This window comes from Medicago sativa, chromosome 7 (assembly GCF_051527215.1).
Source record: "Medicago sativa cultivar Bolivia chromosome 7, Bolivia_mono, whole genome shotgun sequence".
NCBI classification, from domain to species: domain Eukaryota; kingdom Viridiplantae; phylum Streptophyta; class Magnoliopsida; order Fabales; family Fabaceae; genus Medicago; species Medicago sativa.
Window position 1 is genome coordinate 99016981 of NC_140755.1, and position 23207 is coordinate 99040187.

The 23207-nt window shown below is 37.4% G+C and overlaps 2 protein-coding genes and 1 pseudogene across 3 annotated transcripts; 2 read left to right on the plus strand and 1 right to left on the minus strand.

Annotated features, from left to right (window-relative positions):
• Positions 1-315: 315 nt before the first annotated feature.
• Positions 316-2623, minus strand: LOC146911061 (pectinesterase-like). Its single transcript, XM_085723766.1, has 2 exons — positions 1479-2623; positions 316-1242 (listed from the first exon to the last, which is right to left on the minus strand). Exons 1-2 carry the CDS (start codon positions 2485-2487, stop codon positions 548-550), a joined length of 1704 nt encoding a protein of 567 aa, XP_085579892.1. The 5' UTR covers positions 2488-2623; the 3' UTR covers positions 316-547.
• Positions 2624-13469: 10846 nt separating this feature from the next.
• On the plus strand, positions 13470-18547 carry LOC146911062 (pectinesterase-like). The gene is made up of 3 exons (XM_085723767.1): positions 13470-14415; positions 14787-14947; positions 17500-18547. The coding sequence occupies exons 1-3, from the start codon at positions 13607-13609 to the stop codon at positions 18192-18194; spliced, it is 1665 nt and encodes a 554-aa protein (XP_085579893.1). The 5' UTR covers positions 13470-13606; the 3' UTR covers positions 18195-18547.
• A 616-nt stretch (positions 18548-19163) lies between these two features.
• LOC146911063 (endoglucanase 17-like) lies at positions 19164-21982 on the plus strand (annotated as a pseudogene). The gene is made up of 8 exons (XR_015017823.1): positions 19164-19552; positions 19680-19900; positions 20076-20274; positions 20634-20726; positions 20819-20980; positions 21065-21176; positions 21274-21430; positions 21547-21982. The product of XR_015017823.1 is annotated as an endoglucanase 17-like (transcript).
• Positions 21983-23207: the final 1225 nt, after the last annotated feature.

Here is a 23207-nt window from a genome sequence, read left to right on the forward strand (position 1 = left end):
TTGGTTACAACTTGTAGGACAAGTAATAAAAATAGTTAGCTGGATTGCTTCGTATATAAGTAATCTTTCATGAACTTTGTACGCGTTCATTTTATATAAATATTTTTATTCTCTCATAAGCATAAGTTGATCCCTATCTTCCTCTTAACCTATTCATCCCCTCTTTGATCCCTTTCTTCACAATTTGGAATCCTAATTGTTCCTACAATATGGTTATGTTATTTTGACGATTTAGTTACGGTTGTGTTGTTTGGAAATTCAATGTCAGTTCAACTTTTAAAACATAGTGAGAAGCGATCTTTCCAACAAAGAAAATTCAAGTGAAAATTTTCATTATATTCACCACATTAATCAAACAAAAAGAAAATACAATGTGTAGCATATGAAGCAGAACACCCACCAAATAAAACCTGCAGCTCTTCCTTTTGAAAAACTTTTGAAGTAAATTAAAAAACAACAGCAAAGAATAAACGTATCAAATACTTTTGGCCTTCGATATGTAGTCATTTTCAAATTCCTTTATCCATCATCTTCCTCCTCTTGTGTTCTAATTAAAAGTTGTAAGTTCGCGAATATAAGGAACTCCCATTTGAGGCAACCAGACATTCCCCTGCAGAAAATTATCAACAGTAAAATTTGAAGCATCGGTAGCATTAATCACATGGTACCCTGGCCATGTAATTCTATTAGAAGTATCTGCACCAGGTCCTCTATTATCAAACTCTGCATAATACAACGTAGAGAGTGCAAAATCACCACTCCAAATGGACCAACCAGCTTGGTCAATCAAATTGTCCAAAAAAGACTGCATAACAACAGTTCTTGAATACTCTTTCCATGGCCTCCCAAGGTAAGTTTTCACCGTACCAACACCTGGAGATAAATCTTCAGCTGGTTTAATAGTGCAATTGTGAATGGAAATGCCCGTGTTTTGATTTGGATCGGTACGCCCTTGAGCAGTGATGGGATTGAATTGTCCATGTAGGGGAAGACGAGGATATAAGTTTTGCAAAACAACTGCGGCGTTTCCAAATATGAAATCTATCGTTCCATAAATGTCGCATTCTTTATAAAATTGTCTTAGTGAATGTGTATAGAGAGTATCTTGGTACCCTTCAAAGCTGCAACGATAGAAACTGGACATATCTGCCCCACTTCTCATTGCAACTGCTTGGAATTTGCTTGGCCTGGCTGTGTTCCGAAATGTTATGTTAACTGCAACAAATCCTGGTGCTACCACAGCTACAAAAACATATAGTATAGTAAAATTTCTCAAAGTGAGGAAAACAATTATATTGCTAGTTAAAAGTAAACTTTGTGTTAAAAGTCTCACATTTGATGAGATATAGTCTAGAAATGTGTTTATAAGTGAGGACGGTCTTCATTCTACTAGCCGATTTTGTAAGGTTTAAATTGGTCCTAACCAAAATTGTAAGATGTCTAGTTTCTGAAAAAGAACAAAAATTATGTTTTCTTACCAAATGTTGGGGAATTGAAAGTTGTCCATCCATCACCAACGCTGCGATTGCCGGTGATAACTGTTCGGTTGATTCCGTCTCCGATCATCATCAGATACGCCTTGTTTTGAGGGATAGAGACATATTCTTCATAAACGCCTTCTTTGATAAATATCATGAAATATCCATTTGTTGCATTGATAGTGTTATTTGGAGCAGCAGCAACAGCATCATTGATAGTTGTAAAGTTTCCACTCCCATCTTGACTAACAACAACAATGTCCCTAACCAAAACACCACTTTCATCATCATCATCATGGGTTTCTCCTCCGCCTCTTGATGAATGGTAAATGACTCTGGTTCGATTTGACATCTTCATAGGCAATCTACCGTTTCTGAAACCAGGATGCAACCCTGTAGAATCCCATAATGTCTTGTTCTTTTTTTCATGCCCCCAACCCTTTGTGAACAGATCAAGTGAAACACTGTGGAGTTTGCTATCATTAGAGAGTTGGCTAATAAGATCATTTTCTATGGTCAAATTAGAATTAGCCACGGTAATTAGTCCATCTAAACATGTTTGATGGTTGGTTATAACCGCACTTAGAAGGGTTTGAGTATCATCAACTTGGGAGGTGTAGAGAGTTTCATTAGTATTTTTGAGTGCAACATAATTGGATTTTGATAAGTATTGTGAGGTGAGTTGAGAGAGAAATAAACAATCTTTGAGTGCATTTATTGTCTCTTTGCTCAAAGTAGACTCAAGATAGAAGTTCAATGAGTTCAAAAACTTTTGGGACTGAAACATGGATTTTTGAATTGAGAACCTGGCAAAGTCATGGACTTTGGCATTTTGTTTTGGAAGTAGAGTTGTGCAATAAGATGGATATTGGGATGATTTACAAATGGTTTCTGGAGGTACAAGGGTGTCATCTGCGGTAGCTAGAAATGCAAAGAATGGAAGGAGAAAGAAAATTGAGAATGTAGTAGCAATAGAGAAGGCTTTCCAATCCATTGTTATAAAGGACATGCAATATTGCAATATAGAAAGAGCTAGATTTCAAAATGTATATATTCAGCATGAATGATTCAGAATTTATATATGTAGTGGTTGGGGGTTTGTGTTGGATTTGAGTTCAATTCGTGCAACACACTATAGGTGATTCTATTATGGTGAATTGTTTTGGTTGTGTCATCACGTCGACTAGCCAGCAATTATCACTATAATTAGCTTGATATAATGATATGTATTATATTATAGGTCAAATGTATCTAAAGGTCCTTTAAGTTTTTCGTTTTTCTCAAAGTGGTCATTTAAGTTTCAAAAGTCACAAACAAGTCCTTTTAGTTTTTGAATCGTATCAAACAAGTCCTATTGTAGATAATATAGTTGGTAATTGCTTCCTTGAACTCATCTTTGGTACCAAATCTGGCTCCTAACTCCCACTTAAAATTAGTCATCTTTTAGGTATGGCAAATGGTGGATAATGCTCTTTGTTGCTATCATCTGAATCATCACCATCATCCTCTAAAATGACTTGTTTGAAACGATTCAAAAACTAAAAGGACTTGTTTGGGACTTTTTAAACTTAAAGGACTTGTTTGAGACTTTTCAACCTTAAAGATCACTTTGGAAAAAACGAAAAACTTAAAAGGACATTTGACCTATATTATATCATGGCTTCCATGTAATGTCAATGTTGGTTGGTGATCAGTTGAATAACCCACGAATATAATATAGAACCTTCCAAAAAAAATGAATATAATGTAGAAAAATGCTACAAATGCCCGTAGAGTATAATCACTAACACACCATCTAATCTTTTGAAGCAAAATTTTCGACTTCATTACTTCAACATGCTAGTTTTGATTAAGAATTTTGCTCTACACCCAGCACAAATCACTCGCGCCCTGCAACCATTTCGAAAATACCCCTGCGCTAGTTAACTAGCGCAAGTGTAAAAAAGTGTAAAAAAAACGGGACTTAAATTTTACACTTGCGTGACTTAAGTCACGCCGCGTGAGTTAACTCACGCAGAAATTAACACTTACGTGAGTTAACTCACGCAGTTATTGTTTTTCATAGTAACCATCATCTTCTTCATTTTGTTTTATTTGTTTTTCTTCATCTTCTTCCCTCATATCTTCTTTATCTTCATCATTAACATCTTCATCACTTTCATTATGTATAATCTGCTATGATACTATTCGCTTGCACACGTAAGCTAACATAATCTCCATTCTTTAAATATTGTTGCGCATCCTCAAGATATCTAAGAGCACCACCACCTCCGGTCCCAAACAAACTCAAACAAGACTCATAATGGGCTTTTGCCTCAGGATCACCACCACTTTGAGAAATTAGTTTCCTTAGCAGATTAATTGTGTTGTTCAGTATGTGCCACATCAATAGTGTATTGAGCAATGGTAACAAGATCTGCACCATGCTTTGATTTGAGAAGAGTTAAGCAAAATGAAGATGTTAATGAAGAAGATAAAGAAGATATGAGGGAAGAAGATGAAGAAAAACAAATAAAACAAGATGAAGAAGATGATGGTTACTATGTGAATATGCAAAACCTGCGTGAGTTAACTCACGTAAGTATTAATTTCTGCGTGAGTTAACTCACGTAAGTGTTAATTTCTGCGTGAGTTAACTCACGCGGCGACTTAAGTCACGCAAGTGTAAAATTTAAGTCCCGTTTTTTTTACATTTTTTTACACTTGCGCTAGTTAACTAGCGCAGGGGTATTTTCGGAATGGTTGCAGGGCACGAGTGATTTGTGCTGGGTGTAGAGCAAAATTGTTTGATTAATATCTCTCATTTTTCATAATCCTAGACATCCTCCACCCCCACCAAACCTTCTCCGACGATAATAAATGAGTTTTTTTGTTTCAACAGTTAGTTATCGCCCAAAGAAAATCCCTACATAGATTAATTAATTAATTTATGCTAATTAAACTCTATTAATTAGCTACGTGCTAAAATTAAATACGAGTTATATTTGTCCAAATTTGTTTGACCCATAACAATTGTTTTTCATGGGTTCTGATATTTGTCCAAATTAGCCACAGCCCTAAAAAAACATAAATTCTCAATAAACCGGTGTCATGCCTGCGAGGGTGCTTTTTTGGGGGATTTTGCTAACAAATGTCATAAGAATTTTTGTCATGAAAACTAAAAACAGACATTTCACATTGAAAACAGCAATATTTGGCTTTAAAAATTGAATACATCATTTTTCAATACAAAATTATATAAGTTCTTTAATGGCATTCTTTAACATTGTATTTTTATTTCCCTTTGAAAAGTCTACGGGGGTGTATGTTCCTCGTCCAACATGGACCTTGAAAGGAACAAGATAATTATAAGGCTTAAATAAGGAAGGCGTTGTACTGAATCTCGTTGCATATGTGCTGCTCCATTGTAACAGGGGCAGCACTGGTCACAACTATGCACGGATCTTGCCCTGTCACATTCACTCTGAAACTCAGTAGTAAAGCCTTGCTATTACTATTAGTAGAAATTTCACTTTTTCTAAATAAAGGACTTGAGTGTTGAGATTATTCTCCATTTTCAAAAGATATGTAAAAGCATTCACAATGATGATCTTGGTATATGAGTGTTTGATTGAGCCCCATGTACTTATGGGGTTGGATCCTCATCCTCTCCTTAATATTTTTCTCCTTCACTCTCCTATCTCTCTCTCTCTCTCTTCATTAAAAAAACCTACACTCACTCAACAAGTAGTACCTTATTCTTACTGTGTAATTCCCCCATTAAGAATGGATTAAGGTTCTTTTTGAGGAGAAATATACACAAAGATAAAGAACGAATTTCCTTCAAAACGAAAAAGGATCCTAACTCACAGGACTCTCTTGATCAAATTATAAGCATTAAAAAAAGTTAATAAATGTTAAATTTGTTAATAATTAAAATAATTTCTAATTGACCTAAAAAAAAGTTCTAATTAAATTTACTCTTCAAGAGAAAGAAATGGCAAGTAATAGATGAGAGAGAGTGAGAGGAACTTAGAGAGAGAAACCGGGGGGGGGGGGGGGGTTGGGAAGGGTCCACTTGGGACAAAGAGAGAGGCGGGAGACCATTGTTGAAGAAAAAAGTGCAGTACCAAGATCTTGACAAGAGTACTACATCTTTCTTCTTCACTAACATCCTTGATGGGTGTTTGGGTACTGAGCTTTGGGCGGAGTTCTTGCGTTTTGGAAAAGTTCGGGAGGTTTTCATTGCAAGGAAGTTGGACCGGTGGGGGAGGAGGTTTGGGTTTGTAAAATTCTTGGAAGTTGCTGATGAAGAGGTGTTAAGTAGGAAGCTGGAGGATGTTTGGATCGGTCAGAGTAAGCTTAAGGTTAACAAGGTTCGTTTTCGTAGAGATGATAACACACTTGTGCCAGACTCACATCGGAGGGTGGCGGCTGATGTTCGAAGTGAGAACGGCCCAAGGATTTTGACGTATAGGGACGCTATCTCTAACGTTAGAGTCCAGAAGCCATCGTTGGTGAGCAGAACAGTGAAGCTGGCTCCGTCGGAGTTCTGTCTGAAGCGTCTAGAACGGTGCTTTGTTGCTGTTCTGGCATATCATAGGGAGGCCAAGCAGGTGGTGAACTGTTTGGTGATGGGAATAAGATCAATGTGGTTTCAATGGGAGATAAACAAGTTTTGCTGGAGAGTGAATATCCTCAGGAGATTGTTGAAGCTGAAAAGAGGGAGGAGGAGTGGTGGAGGGGTCTGTTTAAGGAGGTAAAATGTTGGTCCCCTAACATGGTGGTTAAGCAGAGGAGGGTTTGGTTGAGAGTAACTGGACTTCCTCTCCATGTGTGGGAGGAGAAGAATTTTCATCAGCTGGGTTCAATGTTTGGTATTTTCCTGGATTTTGACGAAGAAACCATTGGATTCAAGCGTTTGGACTATGCAAGAATTCATGTGAGTACCTCTAGGATGGGTTTTATCTCAGAACAATTGAGATTGGAGGTTATGGGAGCTGTTTTTGATGTGTGGGAAGTGGAGGAGGAGGTGCTGCAGAAACAGTGTTCACAGGAGTGGGAGGCGGTCTCCTCAGCCTCCTCTCATAGTGGTGTCTGCGGTGGTGTGTTGCCTGAGATGATGGAGGATGGTAGTGATGCCAGTCCTAGGGAGTACAACTCAGTACACCTAGGGGTCTATGGTGGGTCAGGGATGGCAAGTCGACAATTAATGTTGAGGGAACAAAAGGGGATAGCAGGGCAGAACATTTCGGGGAGTAAGGCGTTGAATTCACTTTTGCAAAATCCTTTTTCAAATGGACCAGTGGTGGAGCGACAGGTGGAAGGTGAAAAGGAGCTTTCTGTTTCTCTTCAACAGCAACAGCCTCAGGCTGACCTTGATGTGATGAGAGAGGGTAGGCCACAGGGAATGGGTGAAAGACACGTGTGTGAGGAGGGTTTGGAGGTTGTACAGCGCGTGTGTGAAAGGGAAGTGGTGGAAAGTGAGCGTGTGGAAAGTGGACAGGTGGGTGGAGGGTCTGGCGCGTGTCATGCTGATGAGAAGGGTGGTCTGGTGGGTCCGAGTCAGGTGTTGCCAGTTGGGCCTATTTTGAATCAGGTTACTAGTGGGCCTTTGGAGGATTTATTTAATGTGGAGTTTCCACCTTTAACAAGTGTTGCTGTTTCTCAGGGCAGGGGGGTGTCAAAAGCTAATAAACATGTCTGTTTCATTTCGGAGGAGTCCGATTTATCAGATTTTAGTGATTCATTGGAGGTTTTTGGGGAAGATCAGGAGAATAAGGTGTTGAAGAAAATGAACCATAGGCATAAGAAGAAATTGGATAAGGGGAAAATGATCCCTTTAGGGGTGCCGAATTTTGTTCATTTGGCTGGAATGATCAATAATGGAAAGGGGAGAGGGAAGAAGAGTGCTAAAGCGCGTTCGGGAGAATCTCAGCCGAGTGATGGAGTGGAGGTAGAGGTTCTGAGAACAAATGCAATTGAGCCGGAGGTTGGGAATTGCGATTGTTTGGAGGCATCAACACCTTCGGGTTTGTGTTTAATTATGGATGATCATGGTACTCAAGTCCCGGAAACTCCTATTCCGGTATTAAATGGCGACCCCTTGAGGAAGTTGGAAGCGGAATCTTTGTTTGGTAGGCAAAATGTGTTGGGTTTTTCTTTTACTACGTCGCGACAAGATAACACCGAGAGGTTGGAGGATATGGAAATAGTAGATGTCAGGAATAAGGAATTAAGGGAGAAGAATAAGAGGGTTGAGGATGGTGATCAATGATTATTACAACCTTTAATGTTAGAGGTCTTGGGGGGGCGATCAAGAGAAATAAAATTAAAGAGTTGGTCCGTAGTAATAAAGTGGAGTTTATGGCTATCCAAGAGACGAAGATGGAGGTTATTTCTCAAAATTTTTGTAACGGTCTTTGGGGTGGGGATGATTGCGATTGGGCTTTTCTTCCTTCACAAGGCAATAGTGGAGGTATTCTTTCTATTTGGAGTAAATCAAATTCTACTTTTAACTTTTCTTTTGTTGGAGAAGGCTATGTGGGAGTTTGTTTGGATTGGGGAATTTTGAAACATAGGTGTTTTGTGATAAATGTGTATTCAAAATGTGATCTTCCCGCTAAGAAAATACTTTGGGAGCGGCTTCTAGAGTTGATGAGGAGTTTGGGGGAGGGTGTTTGGTGTGTGTTGGGTGACTTTAATTCAGTGGGAGGGAGTGATGAAAGAAGGGGGGGTTCATGAGGTGGTTTCTTCTAGTCAAAGGGAGGAAATTATTCTTTTTAATAATTTTATGCGGGATATGGAGATGGATGATTTGAATGTGTTGGGTAGAAGATTCACGTGGTATCATCCCAATGGTAGATCTATGAGTCGGATCGATAGGGTGCTTATTTCCGAAGAGTGGATTTCTTTGTGGGGGGAATCATCTCTTTGGGTCCTTCCTAGAGATGTTTCGGATCATTGTCCGCTTGTTTTGAAAGAAGGTGGTTGGGATTAGGGTCCAAGGCCTTTCCGGTTTAATAATTTTTGGTTGGAAAATAGGGGTTTCAAAGGGGTGGTTGAGGAGGCTTTGAGAGGGTTTCGGTGTAACGGGTGGATGAGTTTCGTGCTTAAGGAGAAGCTTAAAATGTTGAAATTTCGGCTAAAGGAGTGGCACATTGTTGAGTATGGGGATATGGAGGCTAATATAGATAAATTGGTGGGAGACATTCATGATTTGGATGTGAGGGGTGAGGAGGGTGGGTTGAATGAGGAAGAGGTGCATCGGTGTAAGTCCTTGTTTGTTGATTTATGGAAGATTCTTAAGGCAAAGGATGCTAATATGGTTCAAAGAGCTAGATCTTGATGGATTAAGAATGGTGATGCTAACTCAAAGTATTTTCACAAATGTGTGAAGTTGAGACATAGCCGGAATGCGAATAAGGCTTTGAAGGTGGGGGAGGAGTGGGTGCAATCTCCAATAGAGGTGCGGAGGGTAGTGGTGGATTTTTTTAAAAATCATGTGGCATCTTCGGAGTGGGTGCGACCCAAGCTTGATGGGGTAACTTTTGTGTCGCTTCGTGTGGAAGATAATGATAGTTTGGTGGCTCCTTTCTCTAATGAGGAGATTGGAGGGGTTTTGAATGAGTGCGACGGTGATAAGAGCCCGGGCCCGGATGGTTTTAACTTTGATTTTTTGAAAAAGTTTTGGTATTTGGTCAAGGGAGAGGTGAGGATTATGTTTGATCAATTCCATGGTAATGAGATGCTTCCTAAAGCCTTGTTAGCTTACTTTGTTGCCTTGATTCCGAAGATTTCATCGCCTCTTGAGTTGAAAGACTATCGACCTATCTCTCTTTTAGGATGTCTTTACAAACTTTTGGCTAAAGTTCTTGCTAGAAGGTTGGCCTCGGTTATGAATCCTATTATTTCTCAAAATCAATCGGCTTTTTTAAAGGGGAGAAACTTGGGGGATGGTGTGTTGGTGATTAATGAGATTGTGGATTTTGCGAAGAAGTCTAATTCGGAATGCTTGATTCTTAAGGTGGATTTTGAGAAGGCTTATGATTCGGTGGATTGGGGTTTTTTGGTGTATATGATGGAGCGGGTTGGGATGTGTTCTAAGTGGATAGCGTGGATGAAGGCGTGTGTGTGTGTGGGGGTAGTATGTCGATTCTTGTTAACGGAAGCCCAACGGAAGAGATTAATATCAAGAGAGGTTTAAAACAAGGTGATCCGCTTGCACCTTTTCTTTTCCTTTTGGTGGCGGAGGGGTTTAGTGGTTTAATGCGGAATGAGGTGCGATTAAATGTGTTTGAGGGTTTTAAAGTGAAGAAAGATGGGAACGTTTATTCACACCTTCAATATGTCGATGATACTCTTTATGTGGGGAAACCAACCGTAGAGAACTTATGGACCTTAAAGGCTTTGCTTAGAGGTTTTGAGATGGCTTCCGGGTTGAAAGTGAATTTTTTTCAAAAGTTGCTTGATGGGCATAAATGTGGAGCCGGATTTTATGGATATGGCGTGTAATTTTTTAAATTGTAGTCAAGGTTTTTTTCCTTTCAAGTATTTGGGCTTGCCGGTGGGAGGAAATCCGGGTAGAGTCTCTTTGTGGGATCCTTTAATAGAGCAATTCTCTAAAAAGTTGTGTTCTTGGGGGAATAAGTATCTTAGTCTTGGAGGGAGGATTGTGCTTCTTAATTCCGTTTTGAACGCTCTCCCTATTTTCTACCTCTCCTTTTTTAAGTTGCCGGTTAGTGTGGGGAAGAAGATTACTAGAATTCAAAGGGAATTCCTTTGGGGGGTACCGAAGGAGGTAGGAAGATTAATTGGGTAAGTTGGAAGGTGGTTTGCCGACCGAAGGATTATGGTGGGCTTGGAGTGAGGGATGTTAGTATTACTAATTTGAGTCTTCTTGCTAAGTGGAGGTGGCGGCTTTTGCAAGGCGAGAATACTTTATGGCGGGCGGTTTTAACGGATAGGTATGGTCACAAGGTGGGGGAGATCGTGGAGGGGGTGCTAGTAGGTGGCCTAGTAGTGCATCAAAGTGGTGAAAGGATATAGTGTCTTTGGCTAAAGGAGGAGAGGATGATTGGTTTAATAGGGAGGTGGAGAGAAGGGTGGGTAATGGGGCTTCGACGAGTTTTTGGAAGGTGGAGTACCTTTTATGGTGCGGTTTAATAGACTTTTCAACATTTCTACCAATCAAGAGGCTACAATGCAAGAGATGTGGTCTCCGAGTGGGGGAGGGTGGACTTTTAATTGGAGGAGGCAATTGTTTGTTTGGGAAAATAATCTTCTTCTTGATCTTTTGGAGGTTTTAAATGGTTTTGTGTGGGGTGTCCATGAGGATAGGTGGATTTGGAAGTTGGAGGAGGAAGGAGTTTTTTTGGCAAAATCTTTGTATGTGATGTTGGAGGAAAGGGGTATGGGGTGGTTGATCATTCCGGGGAGGAGATGAGGGTGTTCCGTCATATTTGGAAGTTCGGGGCTCCTTCTAAGGTGATTGCGTTTGTTTGGAAAGCTCTTCTTGATAGAATTCCGACTCGCATTAACTTGGAGTTTAGGAATTGCTTACCTCCCGGGTCCGGTAATAATTGTGTGTGGTGTGTGGATAGGTCCGAGTCTACCGCTCACCTTTTCCTACATTGCGATTTGGCGAGGAATGTTTGGCTTAATTTGATGAGGTGGTTAGATTTGAATTTTGTTATCCCTCCTAACTTGTTTATTCATTGGGAATGTTGGAGTGGCGGGATTATGAATAAGAAAATCCGGAAGGGATTAAGGATGATTTGGGAAGCGGTTGTGTGGGTGATTTGGAGGGCTAGGAACGAAACCATTTTCAACAATGGGATTGCTAGGTGGAAGGAGCTTGTGGAGGAGGTTAAGGTTTTGTCGTGGAGGTGGGTGTTAGGGAGGTTTAATATACCGGCTTGTATGTTCTATGAATGGTGTTGGAGTCCTAGGGATTGCTTGATGAGATAACAATTGTGTTCTGTTGGTTTGGGGCGGTTTTCTTCATGAGGTGCTGCTGGGGAAAATACTTGGGTGACATTAAGTCACCGTGACATTAAATCTGGGCCACACAAAGGTGTTGTGTTGTGTGGCCCAGATGTGTTGTATGTGTTGTGTGGCCCAGATGTTGTGTGGCAATGTGTGTTGTGTGGCCCAGATTTAATGTCACGGTGACATAATGTCACCCAAGTGCTTCCCGTGCTGCTGGTGTTGGTTTGGTGGCAGCGATGTTGTAGCTGCTACACCTTTGCAGCTGTTTCGGCTGGTTTTCCTTAACAGGACCAGCGATGTGTTGTTGATTTTGGGTGGTTTTTTTTAAAGGGGTTTTTGTTCGAGTCAGTTTTGTTACGGCAACCGATTTTTCCTTCTATTGTATGTTTGTTTTTTTTCCACCCGAGCTTGTTAGTGCGCCTTGCACGGGCTTGTTGGTTAATAATATTTTGCCGATTAAAAAAAAAAAAGAGAGAGAAAGAAATGGTTCTTTATCATGATATTTGCTACGTATTAAAAATAGAATTAATATTATTAAAAGTAAGTTAGTAAATAAAGAGGAGGCATAATTTTTTAAAAGAGAATCTTATGCAAAAGGTTGCCAACTTTAAAAATGGTCCCAGTTTTCTTTAAAGAAAATGCGGTGCTAGGCTAGTAAAATGCTACCGACACTTTGACATGGATTAAGCATAGTCGCCGTACGGAAGAACAATAATGTTACCTTTGTTTGAGATATATATCTCCTCGTTAATGCATTGGGGCCAATGTATTTGTATCTTACTATCAACACCTAAAATATTTAGTTCGAATTATTATACATAATAATAAGTGATGAACGACGAATATCTTATCTTATTAGGTAACAATTGAATGGAGGTTAGCCAGACCAGAAGAATTAACAAAGTAAAAGAAAAATTAATGTTGAGATTTCAAGCCACACGTCCTGCTTATAACACGAACACAACAAGATAAACTAATATCACTTAAGTTGATGTGTTATTAAGAGGAGGAGCAAGCTCTTAAATTTTGATTACTTTTTGGTATGTATGCCTCCAAATTGCTAAGAGATAGCTCGGGTCGGGACCAGGGAATTTGATGCACAGATGGACCCCTCAGTTACTATCAATTACTAGAAATACTTGTGTCATTGCTCCCCTGTTATTTGAAATATCCAGAACAACTATTTAACAATTTTAAGTGAGTAGTACTCACAACTATAAGATTAATGTGGTAGAAATGACCAGACAAGCATGAATTCTTTGAATTCTTCAAAAAAAAAAAAAGCATGAATTCTTTGAAGCTAATAGTTGCAGCTTTCAATTGATAGTGGGTTGTCATTATCCTACTCAAGTCCTACATTTTGATTTTATGAGAGATGTCATATGAACATTTGTTTATAAGTGAAGATACTTTTTATAAATCGATTTTGTAGGATTTAATTAGGCTTCAAATTTTAATATTTTTAAACAGATACTTGGTAGTTGAGGAGGATCCAAGAGTTAAAACGACGAGAAAATTATTCAATCCATACAATTAAACTAACTATACTAAAAATCTGTCATTTTACAAAATTAAAACATGAAAAATGAATCTAAATTCGGTTACTTGGGACTTGGGTTCCCCAACCTCATCATATTGAAATAGATGAAAAAACTCAATACAATTTTTTTAAGGACTATAAGGTATGATATTCTCCCAACTAATGGACTAATTATATATTTTGATTGAGCTCTACTTTTGAGCTTAAGTCATAATATTTACTTCTTTAATTAAGAGTTAGACTTCAAAAAAGAGTTAACTATAGTCTATAAATTTGAAATACAACAAAATACCACTTAATTAATGAGTGGAACGGCTTAATAGGAAAGGGCTGCTACTACTAGATTAGTTAGTGTCGATATATAGAGCGAAATAATACAAGTATGCTTAACCTTCCATATAGAGAGTTCAAATAAATTACTAATAAAGCATTTAACTTGAATGAAGATAAGTATATATCTTGCTGTCTCTACAGAGAAACTCACAGTCACAACTATATTTCATTTATGCACTCATCAACTACCATATTTATATTGGCAATCACCCCACTCTCAAACACACTATAATTATAATCTAAATCTTATAGATCCAGCACAACTACAATTATTCTCTCCTTTACCATGAGAGGGAAAACAGCACCATTGCTGGCTCTCATGCCAATTCTCTCCACAATTTTAGTTCTAATATTTTCAGTAACCAATTTCTCAAAATTAGCAACAGCAACAGCAACACTCCAAACAGTAGCCCAATCAGCATGCGAAGGAACACTCTACCCAGACCTTTGTGTCTCAACCTTATCCACTTTCCCAGATCTTACCTCAAAAACAGTCCCACAAATGATTTGCTCTGTCCTAAACAACACCATAAAAGAGGTTAAACAATCATCTTCCAATTGCACCGGACTTCGACTTCGCGGTCGAAGTGCACAAAGCATACTTGACCAAAGAGCCCTTGAGGATTGTGTTAATTTATTTGACACTACCATTGACGAACTCAAAACAACCATTTCTGATCTCTCTCAAACTCAAACCACAATAGCTTCTAGCAGTAAGCGTGACTGTCAAACTCTACTTAGTGGTGCAATGACCAATGTGTACACATGTTTGGATGGTTTTGCATATAGTAAATCAAAAATGAGAAAAAAAATTGAGGCCAAGTTGAATGATATTTCTAGTCACGTTAGTAACTCACTTGCCATGTTGAAGAAAGTTCCTGGAGTGAAGACTAAAGCTTCTGAGTCTGAAACTTTCCCTGAATATGGTAAAGTGAAAGATGGGTTTCCATCATGGGTGTCCCCGAAAGATAGGAAGCTACTACAAGCTGCAGTGAATCAAACCAAGTTTGATCTTGTGGTTGCTAAAGATGGCACAGGCAACTTTACCACTATAGGAGAAGCAATTGCTGCAGCTCCAAATTCTAGCGCAACTAGGTAACCACTACATACCTATAAATTATGAATATAGATCATCTAGCTCACTAATATGGTGTTGCACACGTCGTGGACCATTCAATGTAGAGAGATAAGGTTTATCTCTCTAATTCTAATGGTTATTACCGCTACAACACCATATTGTGAGATGGTCTATATTCATAATTTATGTCGGGCGCACATGCAATTATATATTGACACAAATTAATTCTTTAAACAAATACTAGATAGTTTGTTATATTCATTTCCACAATTGAACATGGTCCATGGAGATTGGAGACATATTAGTTTACTAAAAAAACTTTTGTTTATGTGTACGTTTTTGTTTTGTTCCTACTATGTGACCTTAAATAGTGTGTTATTGATTACAGATTTGTGATACACATAAAGGCTGGGGCTTACTTTGAAAACGTGGAAGTGATAAAGAAGAAAACCAATTTGATGTTAGTTGGAGATGGGATTGGACAGACTGTTGTGAAGGCCAGCAGAAATGTTGTAGATGGGTGGACCACTTTCCAATCATCTACTTTTGGTAAGTTTAATTAAATTTCAACCTTTTTCTACTAATTTTCCTCGTATTAATTGTAGAATGTAGACTGCATTTAGATAAAATAAATAAATAAAAATATCTTTTTTTTTAGACAAAATAAAAATATCCCTTAAAAAAGATAAAATAATTGAATGGCATATGGAATATACAGTTAAACAGAGTACAAGGGATATATTTCGTAAAAGAACAAAAGAGTACAAGAGATAACCAATATTACTTGAACACAATTTCAAATCAAAATTATTTCGGCGTACACATGCATATAAAAAAAATTAAATGATGTGAATAAATTAAAATAGAAAATCAAAATTATTTCGTTAGTTTCAACAACAATAATACTCTTTTTTTACAAAATACAATAATACTCTTTTTTTTATTATCATCTATGTTATTATTGTTGGATTAATTTGCATGTATTGACGATGCATTAACGATGTAAATATTTTTACATGTGAATCTAATTAAATCAAATAACTAGTATATATTTTAAAATTCAATCTAAACAATGTACATTATAAAGTGATTTGCTTAGATGCATGTGGGAAAATAACAATGGAACCAAACAATTGAGCTCAAATCATCAAATAAATTGTTCAAACATATCGAAGAAATTGGTCAAATTTTGGTTACCTCCTGGATAATCTCTAGATTATCAAAGACCCTTCCACTGAAACTGGGGGTTAACAGAAAAAATTATAATGCAATTGTATACAGATTAATTTCTTTAGATGTTCATTATCAATGTAACATGATTCTAATTGGGAAAATTATGGTTAAGTTCCTATATTTAGTTGGGGAAATGAACTTAATTGATAAAAAGTAATTTTAAATGATTAGAACAATAATTAGTTTAAAAAAAGACAGACATGCACCCATGCAGAGCTGCATTAGAATATGCAAATTTTGTATAGGAGAAAGGGACCTGCACTTTCTGTTGTTTTTCTACAATAGATTGAAATCACGGACCAGCGTCGGTTGTCTGACAAAGGGCAAGATAGTATGAATTTTTGTACTAGTACGCAAGTTGTACATATATATTTCAAGGGGGCTGTTAACTTGCACCCACCTAAAAACACTAAGGTGCAAGTTAACAAGCTGCACCTACTAGTTATTTACCAAAACACCCATGTTTTTCTATTATAAACAAATATTATTTATGCTATTTACAAAAATGTCCTTTTAATTAAAATAAAGTTTAATAGAGACAAAAGGGTGTTTTAGTAAAGTACAAGTAGGTGCAGCTTGTTAACTTGCACCTTAGTGTTTTTAGGTGGGTGCAAGTTAACAGCCCCACTGTTAACTTGCACCCACCTAAAAACACTAAGGTGCAAGTTAACAAGCTGCACCTACTAGTTATTTACCAAAACACCCATGTTTTTCTATTATAAACAAATATTATTTATGTTATTTACAAAAATGTCCTTTTAATTAAAATAAAATTTAATAGAGACAAAAGGGTGTTTTAGTAAAGTACAAGTAGGTGCAGCTTGTTAACTTGCACCTTAGTGTTTTTAGGTGGGTGCAAGTTAACAGCCCACATATTTCAACACGCATTTAGGTGTAACTGTATTTATTTAAGTCAGAAAATTTGAGTTTTTCTCTCTCAATCAAACATTCGTACTAATTAGAACTAACATTCGGTCAATTCCTTTTTTTTTGTCAAGTAGCATAGTGGCTAGAATTCACTTATAAGGTGAATAAGTGGGGTGTTCAGAGATCGAACCCCGACCCCTGCATATAATAATGCATTGTCCTACCAACTGAGCTATGCTCACCGGACCGGTCAATTCCTATTTTATTGACACTTTAATATTTTCAGTTCCTTTGCCTAATTTTCTTCTATTCATTACATTTATCTTTTAACATATATTATTTTTTATCAGACATGTGACGTGTGAGGAATATTTTTTAAAATTTTAAAATCTATTGGTGGTCCATCTTAATTGGCTATGATTGAACACCGAAAGATGATCCATAAATCCAAATCTCAATTTGCCTATGTACCCAGTTTTCCCTCCCTTTGTTATCAATCAGATCCAATTAAGCAAGAAAAGTAAGTAATTTTATATGGACCACCAGCCAACTAAAGAAAAGAACATTGTAAAAACGACAAAAATATGGAGCAATATTAAATAAGTTTACTCATTGCCAACAGCAATAATTTTAGTCAACGATCTGTCTTTCATAGACAGAAAAAGAAGTATGTGTGTTTAGCCAAATTAAATCATTAAAGTATGGGATTTCAGTCAAGCTAAACAAAGCACCGTTTAGTAAAGTATAAAATGGCATCTTTCTCTTAAAAGTGTGTTAGTTATGAGCGAAATGTTAGAGAAAGAGAGACCAAAAAGAGAAAGAGGTGATTTAATTATGTTACTATAAAATTAAACAACTAATTTAATAAATTAATTTTCTTTTATGTTACTTTTTATTTTGCTTACTTGCTGAACATTAAAACTTTGAGCTAAACTTTAATGTTCTGCATTGTTTCAATAGTTCTTCAATTTTTTACACAATTGAATATTGGTGGTTTTCAGCTGTTGTGGGAGACAAATTCATAGCCAAAGGTATAACCTTTGAGAACTCAGCCGGACCTAGCAAACATCAAGCGGTAGCGGTGAGAAATGGCGCCGACTTCTCAGCCTTCTACCAATGTAGCTTTGTGGCTTACCAGGACACTCTCTATGTCCACTCCCTCCGTCAATTCTACCGCGAATGTGATGTTTATGGAACTGTAGACTTCATCTTTGGCAATGCAGCGGTGGTATTCCAGAACTGCAACCTATATGCACGCAAACCCGATCCAAAGCAAAAGAATTTGTTCACTGCACAAGGCAGAGAAGATCCTAACCAAAACACCGGAATTTCAATCTTGAATTGTAAAATTGCAGCTGCCGCGGATTTGATTCCAGTACAATCAACGTTCAAGAGTTACCTCGGTCGTCCTTGGAAAAAATATTCAAGAACTGTTTATCTGAATTCTTTTATAGATAATTTGATTGATCCAGCAGGATGGTTAGAATGGAATGGAACGTTTGCTTTGGATACATTGTTCTATGGTGAGTATAAGAATAGAGGTCCTGGTTCGAATACAAGTGCCAGAGTTACGTGGCCAGGTTATAAAGTCATTACAAACACTACCGAGGCAAGTCAGTTCACTGTTAGACAATTTATACAAGGAAATGAATGGTTGAGCTCTACTGGAGTTCCATTTTTCCTTGATTTGAGTTGAAAGGTGTAATGGTATCTCTTCCTTATGTGCGAAATTTACAAGTCGCTACTATCTGCCTTATGTACTAAATTCATAGAGTTTAACGGAGATATACTGTCAGTGTAAAATACATAGTTTTACATTGACATCCAATGAGAGTTCATAATATTGCCACGTAAGTCTGCTTTATAACCAGAATTTTAAAAATAACGGCAAAATGTTGGATATACTCATTGGAAGTCGGTGTAAAACTATTTTACACTGAAGGTGAATGTCCCCATTCTCATTTATTTTATGTATTGTTGAAATGGATGGGAAAGTGTAATTTTTCTTTGCAACTTCAAAAAGCAATAAATAATCTTCAGTCTTATTTATATGGAGGATTTGATAGGCTTGGCAACGATTGTCGGAATAGATCAATTGTATTTTTGCATATGATAAATTGTATTTATAGGCAATACAATAGCAGTGCTCTTCAACAATAAAGTAAGCATGTTATAGACAAGTCGGCAGTGGCGAAGCTAGCAAAAAGTTTACGAGGGGGAAAATAACCTTCATTGCAGCAAACAGCACCCCCTGTTGCTCGTCCCAACTTCCTCCATTTGTTAATTGACATTAATTAAGGCACACAATTTGACTAAATCCCGAATCAGAAAATAGTTATGTTACAGAACTTGATAAGCACACTCCTATTACATCAATTTGTATGGAATTGCTGCATCACGTGTCTAAACAGATCAATGCAGTGCAACTGCAACATCTTGAGCCAACCTACATGATAAAACATTTTGTACCAAGAACCTTGTATCACCCAAATTACAGCACCTTCAACCTCCCTGATCAAATCTGTCTCGCCATTGAGGTTTAAAGCGGTTTCATTGTTTGCAACACCTTGGACCGACTGTGCATGTATGTAAGAAGCAAGAAGTCAAAATCAAATGAATCATATAGAGAATCATGCTACCTACACAACGTCTTTTATTCGATTTTACGAATGTTCCATAAGCTCTATTTTAAGTTTCATAGGTAAAGTTCAAGTGGAGCAACTTGAGCTCAAGTGGTGCAAATTGTAAATGACAATAACAAAGTCATTAGGATAACATGATAAACAAATCATATTACTTTGGACAATGACTTCAACTTCTTTATTTTCTTGTCTCTTTCTGCTTCTTTCTCTCATTGCTTCTTCTTTTCTTCCCCATTGTAATTCCTTCCCTGTCCAACATAACTATCACCCTCGCTCTACTACTCACAACTACAAAGATGCTCTCACCAAATCCATCATCTTCTTTGAGGGTCAAAGATCAGGGAAACTCCCTTCCAATCAAAGAATGTCTTGGAGGAGGGACTCCACTCTTTCCGGTGGCTCATCCATGCATGTATTACACTACATACATACTACATTATATGCATATACACCCCTTTTTTTAATGACAAATGTTAGTATGTCAATTGTTATTATAGTATTTCCTCCCTTACCAGTCTATAATGTGTTGTCCAATGCAGGTTGATTTGGTTGGAGGGTATTATGATGCAGGGGACAATGTGAAGTTTGGTTTTCCCATGGCATTCACAACCACAATGCTCTCATGGAGTGTCATTGAGTTTGGCGGGGTAATGAAAGATGAATTACAGAATGCCAGAGAAGCAATTCGTTGGGCCACTGATTATCTTCTCAAAGCCACTGCATATCCAGACACCATTTACGTTCAGGTGGGTGATGCTGAGTGTTAAGATATATTATAATTCTCTATTTATTGTAATTATATTGTAATTATGTTAAGAGTAATTAGTCTTTATGTATAATTATTTCTTGTGTTTCTTTGTCTTCAATCCTATAATATAAATAGGACAATTTCCTTGTACTTGAAACACACAAAATATTTCTTATATCTTCCTGAGTTTCTACACTGAGAAAGATCATGCTTGTTGGGAGAGAGCAGAGGACATGGATACTCCAAGAAATGTGTATAAGATAGATAAAAACAACCCTGGTTCCGATGTCGCTGCTGAAACTGCTGCCGCTCTTGCTGCTGCTTCCCTCGCTTTCAAAAAAATTGACCCTATTTACTCTAAAACTTTACTTACAAGAGCTATCAATGTAAGTAATAGTCAAAATATATCATGTAAGTCATTTAATTGTATCAGATTAATTTTTAAGTTCTTTGTCTCAGGTAGGTCCCATTGCATGCACAACGCTGGCCTTGTTTACAGTCATGTAATTTTTGTTTTTTAACGGAGTTAAAGAGAAACTCAAAAAATGGCAATGGCGTGCGCATGTAATATGACTCAAGTTACCTAAATGGAGAAAAGAAGCTTAAAGGATTAATTTGGTACAGTTAAACAGACCGAAGGATGTATTTTGTGCAAGTGATAAGTAGACAACATTATTATGAATAGGAGTAATAAGTAATGCCTAAAAACTGAGATTATGTATGTATACTTTGTTTGTGGATGTAGGTTTTCCAGTTTGCTGATAAATATAGGGGATCCTACAGCAATAGCTTGAAGCCTGTCGTATGCCCCTTCTATTGCTCTTACTCTGGTTATCAGGTAAAGTTCTAACATTTATTACATGCACGTTTGTTGATCATTTTGTAGGAAACTCAAATGTTTCTTTAATTTAATGTCTTGAAATATTTCAGGATGAGTTGTTGTGGGGTGCTGCTTGGCTTCACAAGACCACTAAGAACCCAATGTACTTAGACTACATTAAGGTTAATGGACAGAACCTTGGGGATGATGTAATTGATAATACCTTTGGATGGGATAACAAACATGTTGGAGCAAGGATACTCCTTTCTAAGGTCCAAAGTTTTCATCTTCCATTGTCTTTTTGGCACATCAAAAATGCTTTCATTTGATACTCACATTGGTGCTTTTGATTTTAGGAATTTCTAGTTCAGAAGGTGGAATCCCTTTATGACTACAAGTGTCATGTAGACAATTTTATATGTTCTGTAATCCCTGGAGACTCTTTCTCTTCCTCCCAATATACACCAGGTGAGTGAGGTTCCATTTTCATCTTTCTCTTAATTATTCTCTCTCTGTCTCTCCCAGTGATCTCAAGTCTCAACTGTGTGGTGTGGTCAAATTTCAGGTGGGCTTTTGTTCAAGATGAGTGATAGTAACATGCAATATGTCACGTCCACATCCTTTCTACTTATGCAAAATACTTAACCACTTCACATACTGTTGTGAACTGTGGTGGAACCATCATAACTCCAGAGAGCCTAAGAGCTATAGCCAAACAACAGGTACAAAGAGGAGCATTGTCTCAGTCTTACCTAATTATTTCACCAACTACTCTTCGTTTTTGTTTTTTTGGTACAAATTTCAGTAAGATGAATGTTTTATTTTTGCTATTTTCTAGGTGGATTACTTGTTGGGAGACAATTCATTGAAGATGTCATACATGGTGGGGTATGGTACAAGGTACCCACAAAGGATACACCATAGGGGATCATCACTTCCATCTATTGCTGTTCACCCTGGCAAGATCCAATGTTCAGAAGGATTCGGTGTAATGAACTCACAATCCCCTAACCCCAACATTCTAGTGGGTGCCGTTGTTGGGGGACCTGATTTGCATGATAGCTTTCCAGAAACGGTCGGATTATGAGCAATCAGAGCCAGCTACTTACATCAATGCACCTCTTGTAGGAGCATTGGCTTATCTTGCACACTCATTTGGACAACTCTAAAGAGCACTTCTACTTTTGTGCATCTCTTGTTTTAATTACTAGTGTGACACCCGTGCGCGGACGCACGGGTAAATTTATCTATGTATCTACAACTGCAACAATACATTGCGGATATCGTGTGTCTTGACAACAAACAACATTACCTCAATGTTCAAATAACATGTGTATCGACAACGAACTTTCATACCTCAATATTCGGATGACGCATGTCCCGACAAATTAATCATTCCAAAATACACTGTTCATCACCTAACTTAACATCAAATAATCCTCGGATAATTTATATCTTGGCTAAATATGTTTTTGAAAGTTAATTAGTGACTTAAGGTACCTTAGCAGATAATAACAATTTTATCTCTAAAATCAACACAACGTAATATTATTTTGAGAGAGATAATACTTATTTACGACGAAAATAAAAACATCATCTTATTCAATAACTACAAATACAAATATCATTACAACGTATTAATCTCTTTCTCTATTAGAACAAACAGTAATAACCCAAGCTAAATCTAATAACGGAAAAATGGTAAATACAATTAATCCTACGCAACTAATTCCTAATTCTTCAACATTGATAATATTAATAAGGAACAAAACAATGACAAGTAGAGTGATGCATAGAAGAAAACATTTGACCATTATGAAGATATGGATAAATATTCTGAGATTGATGTGAAAATTATGAATGAAAGTCAAATATTTATAGAGTGAATTTTTGTAAAGTGTTAATTATTATTTTTTTTAAAGGAAAATTATACTATTTTAAAATATACAATAAAATAAAATAAAAAACAACACTGTAATCTCTTTTATTCCAACAAACCATCCCCTCTCTCTTCAAACATCTCTCTTTATTTCTCACACAACTCTCTCGCAGACCTCTCTTTGTCGCTGTGTTCACGGTTCTGCTTCTTTTTTTGCTGACGAAACGACGAATGATGGCGAGATGAGAACGTGAGAGATGGTGACGCAGATGGTGGTGGTGGGAGACGGTGGTCGGCGGGAAAGAAGAAGTTGATGGGGTGGGAGAGGGTTGAAGGAGGGAAGGAAGTTTTTTTTTTTTAGATCTGGGCACGTGACAACCGACCACCGCGCCGGAATTTGTCTAGTGGGTATGACTTTTTTTTATGACATTCCTCATATTATTCTTGTTCTATTTCGAGTTATGTAGTTAATTTTAAGTTTTCTACTTAGTGTTAAGTGATTACTTGTAGATGTAGTGGATCAAATGAGAACTATTGTTTGAAGGCCTGTGAGAAAAAATTGACAGTTTACCTATAAGCTCAAGCTCAATGACAATGCATATAGTAAGGTTTTCATTTTG